This window comes from Antechinus flavipes, chromosome 1 (genome assembly GCF_016432865.1).
Source record: "Antechinus flavipes isolate AdamAnt ecotype Samford, QLD, Australia chromosome 1, AdamAnt_v2, whole genome shotgun sequence".
Taxonomy (NCBI): Eukaryota; Metazoa; Chordata; class Mammalia; order Dasyuromorphia; family Dasyuridae; genus Antechinus; species Antechinus flavipes.
Window position 1 is genome coordinate 470,938,905 of NC_067398.1, and position 12,867 is coordinate 470,951,771.

The window sequence follows — 12,867 nt, forward strand, 5'->3', positions numbered from 1 at the left end:
TCTCTCCTTTCACCTTGTCCCGCCCTTCCTCAATCTGCCCTTCCTTCTATCAGCTCTCTCATCCCCTATTTTCCTCTTTCTCTTCAACTTCCCTATAGGATATGAGAGATTTCTATACCCAACTGAGTGTATATGTTATTTCATCTTTGAATCAGATTCGATGCGAGTAAATTTCAAACAATACTCATCCTTTTCCTCTTTTTTCCATCTAATCTAATAGGTCTTTAGCCCCTCTTCATATGATATAATTTGACTCTGTCTTTCTATGTGTTTTGTTATTTAGAATTTGTTTAGAGAGTAGATTTAATGAATTTTCCTCTTGAAGGTGGGAAGAGCTCAGGCAACTTAGTTGCTTTTCTCCTCTTTCTTTGCTCTATCTTCTGTTTTGGTAGGCACACATTTATAATCTGAGTTATTATTTTTTTAATTTTAAGTAACCATTTGTCTTGGAAAAAACTAATAAGAGTTATATCAGGAAATTTGGAAAGTAGAATTTGATTTGTAAACTCTTTGTGTTACTGTCATTTTTAAAGTACAGTGATATAGAATGACCCTGCATTATATACTAGTTACTTTTCTTCAAAATTCTTTGTGAAGCAGATATTTATAAAAATAATTATTTATAAAAAATATTTTTCTGTTGACTTTCATTGTATTTTTAGTTCCAAGTTATAATAAAATCACTGAAAAATATCCCTGATATTAACATAATTTTAGTAAGTTCCAAATTTTAAATTCCCTTTTGAGGAGGATTTTCGAATGTGGTTTAACTTAAAAATTTTTTTGCAAGATGATCGCTGATACGAAATGTAATCTAGTTCCATTATGAAAATTAAATGTGATCTTAATTTCAAAAGGTATTCTTAATGCTTTGGGGTAAGGGTGTGTGTGTGTGTGTGTGTGTGTGTGTGTGTGTGTGTGTGTGTGTGTGTAACTTTCTGTATAGGAGTTGCTTTGAAACTATTGAAATGAAGAAAAATGAAAGAAATCTCAGCATCAGCAGAACAGAATTAGAGCATTTAAAAGATTATTTAGTTTGATGCATATGGTTCTGTGGTGGTGATGGCAGATTTGTAACAAACTGCTGGGAAGAGAGGTTTGGGAACTGGGAAATGTGCTGAATCATGTCAATCTTGGACATTTTTGCAATGAATTTTGTATTTACGTCCAGAGGCAACAATAAACATTTCATAGGGTATCTGGTTTTCTTATATCACAATACTTGCAATAAGTATTTGTAAAAATTCCACCATGAAAATAAATGTAGCTTATATCATCATCAATTGTCAAGTATGAAGAGTTAGGAGAATTGTGAATTCTGTTCCACCAAGTTAAATCACCATACATTCTGACATGTGGCAGGTAAATTCACTGCAAAGGTGGGAAAAGATGAGAATCTTCAGAAATATATGGGAAGGCATAATTAATGAAAAAGGAATGCGAAGGGATGAATCAAAGACTACCCTGAAGATTAATGCCTTTTATCATGATCACATCAAGAAAAGAATTACTACACTTGGTATGGCAAGCAGCCAAAAACATTTGGGGAAAAAGTAGATTACATTTTTAAAAACTTATTGTTTATCTGGGAAATATCCCTGAATCAGCTCATTATATAATGAGACCATTGAATTACCAGCTTAATGATCTGGATTAAACAAAAAAACAAAAAGCATCAATTACTAATTTATGTGCTTAACTCCCCCATCTTTATGCAAATCTGTATACCCAAATTTAGGGCATTGGCATTCAAATGATGCTAAATTATAGGCTATATCTTTACTATTTTATCTTGGGGTGATATTTCCCAGGATTCCCTGTCAATCTGGATAACTTCTTGTAATGATTTGAACACTGAACTCTTCTAATGATTGGTTTGGGTATGAGTCTACTTATCTCATTCTGGTTTTCTTCCAAGCTGAATTCAGTATTTGGTAAGTCTCAGAGATGGGAATCTAGGTACTTTTCACAGTCAAGTATTACTGCGAGTAATTTGAGAACCTAAGAGATCAAAGAACTTTGGAGGTGCATAGTTGGGTATGCTATATTATCTTTCATTGTTAATCTGTTGTTCCTTTAAGTGATATAATGCTGTGGACATACTCTTTTTATGACTATGTCTTTGTCATATTCTTTGATTAAGGAATCCATCTTGACTTTAGAATTGTATAGGATATTCTCCTTACTGTCATGTTAATCTTTTTTTTCCTGAATGGTTTGGGCAAATCACTTCTGAATGCTTAGGAAGAGTTGGCAATTGAGGGAAGAATAGTGGATACTGACCATATGGGTGGGAGAAAAAGGGTTGTAATGGGACAGAAGATTTGTTTCCTAAGTAATCTTTTTGCCTCTTCTATGAGTAAAAGTAAAAGTATGGTCAGTGGGACCTCTGGAGAAATTTGACTATCATTATATTCTTTTTAAGAGGATGTGATTTCATTCACCTAGAATAGATGTTCCTGAATGGAAGAGTAGCAACCAGGAAAATGGAGGATACAGAATAAGTAAGATAATGAAGAAAGGGGAGAAAATATGTCAGACCAAGGGACATAATTCAGAGAAAGAGATTTATGAGCTCTTAGCTTCTGCTTCCAGATACTTTTTTTTTTTTTTTTGATAGATATTTTGTGACAGATATCTTTAGAATTGTTCTGTCCTGGTGGCTAATTTCTGTTCCTGTTTATTAATTCTTGGTTCTTTCTTCTATTATTTCTTGATCCATTGTGACCTTCTGGTCAATTTATGATTTATCCGCCTAACAGTTATTCTCACTTTATGCGGTAGTTGTGATTTTTCCTTTATCAAATTTTTTTCTTTGTTGGGAAATGTGCCTCATAGACTATTCTCTTTGGGTATTATATTTGTTAGTACTTAGTATTAAGGTCTGACTTATTTACATTTAGCTATGAAGTATGATTTCTGTCCTGGTAGTACCAAGACAGATCAAAACTCAGGGGGAAAATGCCTTAAGCATTGTTTATTTTGCCCAGGTTTTGGACACCAAGAGGTCGATTATTCTGCATGGTATTAGTGATTATAAGAGTTAGTTTGGCTAACTACTTTTTTGAGAAATCTTATATAAATTATCATCAAGAAGGATAACTCTTTGGATTTGTAGGTGGTAGTTCCTGTTCTGTAGAACTGTATTTACTGCTGCCTGCCACCCTCCATGTATATTCTTGATATTTATTTAAATTCAGTAGAAGGATTTAAACTAATCTTTTGCCTCCTTGATTGACTTTATAGAGATCATGAACTTTTATTTGCAGCCAGAATGTACCTGTTTTAAGACAGTAATCCTGTTGATTATTGAATTAATTTTGGTTATTCATTGAAAGAAGACTATTCTCATGAGAAGATCTAGTTCATAATTGGATGAAAAAAGAAAACAAATTGAAATGCTATTTGATACTTAGATGATTTAGGGGAAAAAAAAAACATTATAGTGCAGTCAAAAGAATGCTGTATTTCTACTTAAAGGACCTGAATTAGGGCATACCACATAAACTTTTTGAACCTCAGATTTCTTACTTGTAAAATTAGGTGGTGGAATAGATGATCTTTTAAGTCCTTTTTAGCTTTAGGTGTATTATCCTATGAATTTAAAAAAAAAAACAACTTTGTTGTAGTTTACGGGGTTAGTAATCGACACTGGGAAAATAATTATTTTTCTTGTCACTGCAAATTACATTTTGGAAAAATAGACACTAATGAATTTTGCAAGTTTAATAATATACTTTTACATTGATAGTTTGTAAGATTTAAAGTGTTCTGTGGAGACATAAAAAAAGACTTGAATGTAGAATAAAACAGAGATACTTCAAGGATTTATGATTTTGTAGGTTTAGGTTTGCTGATGCAGATTAGTACTCTGTATCTTAGTGAAATGGTTATTACTTGGTTCCTGTATCTTAGAAATTTACCATCTTGTGGCTAGCCTGGTGATGAACTTTTCCAAACTTAGCTAGACTTGGCCATTTTGCTAGGTTGTTTACTAGCATGATAATATGCTAGATGATAACAGATAAACAGCTCGTTGCCAGGAAGTATTTAAAAAGCTCTTAATTATAGAGCATTTAATTTTGGTATTTGGTATATCATGTCTATAATGACAATATATCATATATATTACTTTTAAAGTAAATTATTTTAAGGCCCCTAGAATTAAACATTCATACATAGAATATGCTCATGAATTTAAAAGAGTAATACTAAGAAATATTTTAAAAACCAGTTTTTTTATACTGTGTATGAAGTTTTATGTACCACTATACTTGAAGGTTCACTAAAAATAGCTTAGTTCTCATTTTATCATTAATTCTTATCCTCATAAACATGTTTGATAGCTATAAAGTACTGCTTTTTCAGAAAAAATGATATTTTAAAAGGTTGTGCTTAACTGAAAAAACTGCATATAATGTGCACTTTTGCTTTTCCTTCAATCTCTTTAACTATTTAAACAGTTCTTAATTGAGAGTTTAATATGGCTAATAATGACAGAGGAATAACTTAGAACCAAGGGAAAATGATTGTTTTATTAGGTCAGTTAACTGGATTACCCACTTCCACTGAGAACAAAAAGTCTTTTGTAGTTGGAAGATATGCGTCTGATATATATATGCAGCTTGATCTTTTAGATCCAGGTCTGTATGGATTCAAACTCTATGCTACCTCTAAGACTTAATTCTTTTTCTTACTTAGTCTTCCCAGTATGTGCAGTGTGTTGCTGGATGTCTTCAATTGATGCTCCGTGTTAATGAATATCGTTTTGCATGGGTAGAAGCTGATGGAGTCAACTGGTGAGTATCATTTTATTTGTGAAAAAAAGTGTCATTTTAGGCATGAAAAGCAATTTTTGCTAGTAATTTTCAGGAAAACAGGTCCAGTTAAACTTCTAGAATGTTGATTTCATTTTATGCCTTTTAAAATACTTTTCAACCAGAATTTGTTATTTATCTTTTAGGCAGTTTGGCCTTGTAATAGAGATTAGACAATGACTACCAAAGTGAAGGTCATACAACTGAGGAGGGAGAGTTCACTTTCAGCTGAGGAATTATAGAAAGTTTAGATGGGGGTTTTAGTAGAATGCAATTAGCAGTGTGATATTATAATATCCAAAAAGAATGATGTTATAGACTGCTTTGAAAGAAGCATAATATCTATTGTATTCTGCCCCAGTCCAGAGTACTATGTTCAGTTATGGGCACCATACTTTTTGAAAGGTACAATAGACAAGTAAAGTTTTCAGAAGAGTGCATCTAACATGAGAATTGGCTAAACGAAATTGAGATGTTAATCTGAAGAGGGACAGTATAGAGATGTCTTCAAATTATTAAGCATATATTAAGTACCTATTGTGTGGCAAGCAATGTGCTAGATATTATGGATAGTAAAGTTTTGTCATTTTATCAGATGAATTTAATTTGTTCTGTCTGACCTCACAGTAGGGAGAATTGGGAACATTGAGCAGAAGTTATTAGGAGGCAGATTTAGACATGATTATAAAGAAAAACCTCCCAACATTTAAAATATTTCTAAAGTGAATTGAATTGTTTTGGTAATAGTTTCTCTATAGTTCATAGGATCATAGATTTATTAGAACTTGAAGAGAGACCTGTAGAACCTCTGTGGATGAACTGCCCTTTTATAAGGTGAGAAAATTGAGACAGATTAAATTAAGTAGTTTACAAAGGGTCACACTGTCTGAGGTGGGATTAAGGCCAGTATTTTATTTACTATGATAGTTGCTTTCCAATGGAGATTAGATGATTACTTGATTAATATTGTAGAAGTGGATCAGATGGCTTCTGAGGTTCCTTCCAACTGCTGAAATTTGACAAAAGGAAAGGATTTTTAAAAAGCAGAAATGGGATATGGGGCATAAGGAAATAGAGACAGAATTAGAATGGAAGATGTGTCAGCAAAGAGTCTATTTTGGCTGTAATGCAGAATGGATGGAGATCAATGTGAAGTGAAATAATGGTGATAATCTAGAGCCAGGTTGACTAGAACACTGAATGTCAGGCTTTTAAGGAATTTTTTTTTTGTTGTTGTTGTTTGTTTTGCTTTGTTTTCGTTTATTTATTTATTTATTTGGTAGATACTTGTAGTCATTGAAGGGTTTTGAAAAGGGGAAAAGAGGATGTGATTAGAAAGTCTATATATACATGGTAGTATGAAGTATGACCTGAAGTGAGAGTAAAGACAGGAAGATTGGTTATGAGGGAATGAAACCCTGAATTAAAGTGATAGAAGTGAAGATTAAAGATCGATTTTACAAGTAGAAAAGATTAGAATTGGCAGGTGACTTAAAGTAAGGGATGAGAGATGCTGAAATGTTAAAAAGTTTCAAGCTTGAGCAACTGGAAACATGTTATTAAACTTAAATAAAAATAGGGGGGCAGGTTTTTGTGAAAGGATGATTTCAGTTTTCAAGACAAAACTTGAAATGCACTCAGACATATATTTAACTGGTAATTGGAAATTCAGAACTGAAACTCTTGGAAAGAAATTGGGAAATAGGGATTGGTTGGCTATTTACATAGATCTGATAAGTAAAGCCTTGAAAGCAGTAGAAATATCTTTTCTAGGAATAGACATTTAGGTTGCTGTACTGCTATGTGGTCAGCATTTTGTATCTCTAGACTCATGAGGAAAGGACACTTGAAAGCAGTAAGGGAGCTAGGTATCCAGAATAGCATTTTGTAACCTTGTAACTGCCCCCTTTTCTGAGCAGTTATGAGGGAGGGCACTTAAAATGAGATTTAGAACTCAGGCTGGATTTTAATTAATGAACTTTTAACTACTTAATCTTTGTTGGAAGGAAAAACTATGTACATGTAATTCTTAACCTTACTATGATTTTCCTTGATTTTATAGCTAATCATAATTAAACTTGTAAAAATTTGTTTATTTTTTAGTATAATGGGAGTTTTGAGTAACAAATGTGGCTTCCAACTCCAATATCAAATGATTTTCTCAGTATGGCTATTGGCATTTAGCCCTCAAATGTGTGAACATCTTCGTCGATATAACATTATTCCTGTTCTGTCTGATATCCTTCAAGAATCTGTTAAAGAGAAAGTAACTAGAATCATTCTTGCAGCATTCCGGGTAAGTGTTTTGATTATGGTAACATTGTGATATTATTGAATCTCAAAGTTGAAATGGACCTCACAGATCAATTTAGTTTTAATTTGTATCTTAAACAAAAATATCCTCTGTAACTTACCCATTAATTGATCAGCTGACATTTTTGTTGGAGACTTCTAATTGGTAATAGAGAACTCATTATCTCTCAGAGATAGCCTGTTCCCCTATTTTATATCTATCTATCTATCTATCTATCAGTTTAATTGTAATGAAAGAGCAGGATAAAAGGTAATAAAAATATAAAAAACATGTCCCTCATCATATGGTTCCTATTTTCTTAATCCCAATACTTAAATAAAGATTTGAAGTGTGGAAAGCTATTTTTGGGAAGTAGTAAAGTGCAGCAATCTTTAGTCTGAAACACTTTATTTAAAAAATCCATCTTCACTCTATTTCTTTTCTTTTAGAGAGCCTCAAAATCCCAGAAATTCCATTCCCTTGAGAGAAAAAATGGATGAAAATTGATTTGCCCCTTTCATTTGCCCAGGTTAAACTATTAACTAAGATTCCATTTTATATTTATTGTTTTCTTTGTCCATGCTTTTTTGAGAAAGGGCAATAGTTTTTAATTAGGTTATAATGTATGAGATTGCTTTTTAATTGGACTTGTTCCTTTCATTCCTTTATGGGTATTAGTTTTGTTTATTTTGCTAAAAATAGTTATAATATTTTAAGAACTAAAGATGGTGTAATATGCCACAAAATTATTTATGATCCATTTTAAAAAGAGAAAATTGAATTCCTAGAAAGAGCATTAGAATCAGATGATACAAGTTTTATTCTGCCTCTTTTACTGCACCATAGTACAAAATCATTTAACCTATACTTGTTTATAAGGTTAGGACAGGATTTATTGTTAGGACAAAATTATTGAAAATTAGATAAGATATAAGTGCTCCGAGATTTTAGGAGAGATCAGACAACTACAAAGAATTATCATTATTTTAAAAGATGACTCTAAAATGACAGTGACCAATGCCCTCCATGAAGAGTATTATTAGACTGGAAAATTTATGAGTTTCTCAGAAAGTAAATATTACCTCTTTTAAGTTTAACTTTTTTCTCTCTCTATATTTTTAAAAGCCAAGATTATTCTCATACCCTTGTTTTGGAAAGTAGTTATATAGTATAAAGAGATTTAGAAATGTCTAAAATTGGTTATGGCAGGTAAGAGAAATATTAAATCTCTTGTTTGAATCAGTTTTAAACACGAGTCAATTTTTGTTTGACTCTGTCTTGACAAGTCCACTCTAAAGTATGCTTTCTGAAATGGCATGGTTAAAAAAGACAAAAGGTTACATGTGGCAAACTGATGATCTTTCTTTCATCTATAATGACCTGAAAGTATCTTTCTCTTGGAGAGGGGGAGGGGGATATTAGTAGCTTTCATTAAAAGTTAAGGGAATAAGGGACATAGCATTCTTTTCAGTCATTCCACATATTAAAAACATGACTGTTACTCATAGCTTTTCAGCCTCTATGAAGAGCTGCTAAAAAGGATCCTTTTAAGTTAATGTTGAGGCTGATCAGGTATTTCAGTTCTGCTTTGTTTATCTTATAATCTTGACATTTCACTTGTAATAATTTTAATATGCTTAACAGTTTTTTAAAAAAAATATTTAAATTATACTGAAATTAAGTAAGTTGTAACCTTGGCATTTTAATGTGAGACATACTGTTTTGGTGACATTTGTAAACACAGATCTAAAACTGAATTCAAGACTATTTAAGTAGCTATATTCAATATATCAGGAGACAGTATAATGTAATAGAAAGAATATGGGACTGGAAATCATAAAATTTGGAAATTTTGAATTTTGGACCCACTTTACTACTGACTTCTTGTACGACTTTGAGAATGCCATTTAATTGCTCTGAGCCCATATCCCCATCTGCAAAAATGAGAGTTTGATGATACTTATCCCATCTCTAACATTTCATTAATTCTATAATTTTTATTATAGTGACAATCATTGAAGTCAGTAGATCTTAAATCTCTTATGCCAAATACAGAATATCTCATATGGCCTGAAATAAAAAGAACCTCTTTTTTGTCTTCCTTCTGTTCTGAATGTTTTTGGGTATGCATAATTTTTGTATATAAAGTATATACAGCTATTGATTATAATCCATCTAGAGGCCATGCACTAAGATAAAAAAGGAACTTTTCTTTTTGTCATTCTGAAGTTCTTCTAATCTTTTAAAAAGATCCACTGGGGAGCATGATTGTGATTAGTCTGCTCTTGTATTCTTTTACCACATCCTGAATCACGAAAATTTTAATGCTTAAGAATTTAGTGAGCCTAATAATCTGCTATAAGTTGAACAAATCAAGTAATTTACTTTTTTAAATAATTGGTTCCACACATTCTTTTATTTTGGGAAATGTCAGTTATTTTTAGCAGCTCTAGATCTCTATAAATTTCCTAACATTTGAATTAGATTTGGATTGATTAGTCAAGCTTTAGAATGAAATAAATTAGAATGTTTACAAAATATAGTAGATATTGTAAAGACCCTCTATTGTTTGTTTTTTGCTGAGGCAATTGGGATTAAGTGACTTGCCTATGGTCACACAGCTAGGCAGTATTAAATCTCTGAGGTCAGATTTGAACTCGGGTCCTTTTGATTTCAGGGTCTGGTGTTCCATTCACTGTGACATCTATTTGCACCCTCCCCCCCCCCCCCCCAGTTGTTTAGATTCTTTTACTCTCTATAATTCGTCATTTGATTTTCTTCAAGTTAAAACAAGTTATTAAATATTTACTATGTTCCAGACTCTGTTTTAAGAACTGGGGATAAAAAAATCTAATCTCAACTCCATTATAATCAACTTTGTAAAATAAGTAGGTATTCTTGGTCATAACCTCTTATCTGTTGCCTTTTGGAATATTTTATTCTTAGAGCTTCTCTCAAGAACTGTCATCCTGACTGGTTTCTTGGGACTTGGAACTGCTTGAAGTTTGTAGTATTTTTTTTTTTTAAATTTTATTTTTTAATGTGGATGCTTTAGATTTGGATTTTTTTTTCTTTTTCTTTTTAGATTCCTTTCAAAGCTCATCAGTGGATTTTTTTTCTTTGTCCTCTGGTTCTAAAACATCTTGACAATTTTTATTAGTGATATCTTGATATGGGCATCTGGACTCTGTACTTGTATTTCAAAACTGTTGTTTTGGGGAAATTTAATAATTTTTAAATGATTTTACCTTGATTTGCTTTTCATAGCAGTTATTTTGAAGGAACATTTTATCTTATGTTTCTAGTCTTTTGATTTTGTTCTAATATTTCTTGGAGTCACTGATTGCTGTTTAGTCTTTTTTTGGTTTTCAGGGTTCTGTTACTTGGTAAGGTTTACTAATTCATTTTCTGTGCTATTTTGTTCTTCCAATTCTTTTTTTTCTTTTATCTTATTAGAAAATCTTTTGCCTAACTTAGTTTAGGAACTCATGTAATCTTTGGGGAAAAGATTTTTTTATTTTTCCCTTTGAAGTATAGCTTACAGTGATTTCCATACTCTTCTTCTATGCTGGATAGTTGAATATTTCTAGATTTATAATAATTCTTTATAGTGGTTACTGTTTTATTAAATTTACTTATTTTGCCAGCTTTATTTCCTGAACTAAGGCTTTGTGCCATAGACAGTGTTTGCCTCCCACTGTGCTTTTAGGTAGATTATGACCACACTTTGTATATAACTGTTGTGTTACTTGAATTTCTGACCTTCACAATCCAGGATTCAAAGCTAAGATTAGTACTTTCTGTTCCTCCTCTGACTACTTGAAGTTCATAGTACTAGATATCATAGTACAGGCACCAAGAGTTCACAAAATTTCTGATGATTACCGTTATGAATGTTTACTATAACTTTTTAAGTTGTGAGTAACAGTTATCTCCCAAAGTCCACAACAAGGCAATGCTCTTTTTATAAATCTGTCTTTTGCATATAAACCTCTATTATCTCTTTTCTTTCTTTTTTCCCCCAAAAATTTTTTTTGCATTCATTGATAAAACTTTTTATTTTCTTTGTTAATTTATAAAACAAATTAGTTGATCATTGAATTTTTTCTAAACAATTTTTTTTTTTTAAATGTGGCCCTCGTTGAATTTTTTGTTCTTTTTTGGATTATTGACTTTTGTTTAGAAAGAGAGGTTCCACGTCTCTCTTTTTCTGTCTCTGTCTCTCTCTCACACACACATGTATATATGTATCACACACAATTAATATTATTAGAAAATTTGCAAAATATGTAACTTTTTAGGACATTTCTAAAGGCTACCAATACTTAGTATTTGCTGTTGGTTATTTTGTTACAATAAGGAAGATTCATTTCACCTGAATCAATGATCACATATCATGTAATCAGGTATTAAATTGTAGTATGTGAGGACTGTCAAACAAATGCTATAGCAATCCTTTGAGAAATTATTAGGTTAACTGGAGAGAAAGAGGGGAGATTTTAGATGAAAGGCACCACATATGATATCACATATTTCATATTCATACTACATATCAATACTACAAGTATGGGCATGAAAATATCTTGGATAAGAACTCTTAAGAAGATGAACAGAAGATGGTTCTGTCAGGATATAGTGAGAGATAAGAATTGAACCAATATTTAAAAGGCCTTGAATTCCAAGCATTGAAAGTTTTCTCTGATGGTATGAACCTATATACCAGTAAGTTATTTAAAAGTTTTGAACAGAGGAGTAACATATAGAAAGAATTTCAAGAAGATGAATCTGGTGGCATTGGGCAGGGTGAATGAATGAATGACATCAATTCAAGGATGATTTTAAATCCAGTTGTGAAATAATAAGGTCCTTGATTAGAATGGTAGAAAAGTATGAACCTAAAAGTGTCTGTGTTAGGTAAAAAATAGAATCATTGATATGACTGACCTTTTCTTAAGATTAGAACACTTAGTAATTTTGATTGGGTAGTTTGGACTTAAGTAGTCATGGTTTCATGTTTCATATGTATATATATATATTGTTTTTTTTTTTTTTTTTTTTTTTTTGCTGAAGCAGTTGGAGTTAAGTGACTTGTTCAGGGTCACACAGTAACTACTCAGTGTCTGAGGCTGGATTTGAACTCAGGTCCTCCTGCCTTCAGGGCCAGTTTTCTATCCATTGAGCCATTTAGCTGCCCCCATATTTTTGTCTAGTAATAACGTGGGATATCAATTACTTTGTCCTGTTCTTATAAATTTGTCCCCCAAGTTCATTATCATATAACTTGTAGGTGTTCATTTTTAATGTTAATATAAATGCCATGTATTTTCTCATCCGTACATTATATTCCTCATAATTTAAGTCTGATTTTAAATTTACATTTTTCTAATTTAGAATCTTTTAGAAAAATCAACTGAAAGGGAAACTCGCCAAGAATATGCCCTGGCTATGATTCAGTGCAAAGTTCTGAAACAATTGGAGAACTTGGAACTGCAAAAGTATGATGATGAAGATATAAGTGAAGACATAAAATTTCTTTTGGAAAAACTTGGTGAAAGTGTCCAAGATCTTAGGTATGTTGTAAGATGACTTAATTTGAATAAATTCGTTTTTAGATTTAATACGTACATGTAAGAATGCATTTATTTTAGGCAAGTTGGGAAGGCTAGTATTGAAAATTATATTCTAATGACAAAGATTCAGTCTTTTTCCTCTCCCACCCCTAAATACAATTAATAGAGATATTAAAATCTAATGCTT

The 12,867-nt window shown here is 31.7% G+C and overlaps 1 protein-coding gene across 2 annotated transcripts in view; it reads left to right on the forward strand.

Moving 5' to 3' along the window:
- Positions 1 to 12,867, forward strand: part of ATP6V1H (ATPase H+ transporting V1 subunit H) — a 92,286-nt gene that overhangs the window by 33,604 nt on the left and 45,815 nt on the right. For both annotated transcript variants that reach the window (XM_051970199.1, XM_051970200.1), the window contains 3 exons: positions 4,702 to 4,799; positions 6,921 to 7,113; positions 12,502 to 12,680. In XM_051970199.1, the coding sequence (XP_051826159.1) occupies positions 4,702 to 4,799; positions 6,921 to 7,113; positions 12,502 to 12,680 (470 nt within the window). The remainder of the gene's footprint in view (positions 1 to 4,701; positions 4,800 to 6,920; positions 7,114 to 12,501; positions 12,681 to 12,867) is intronic.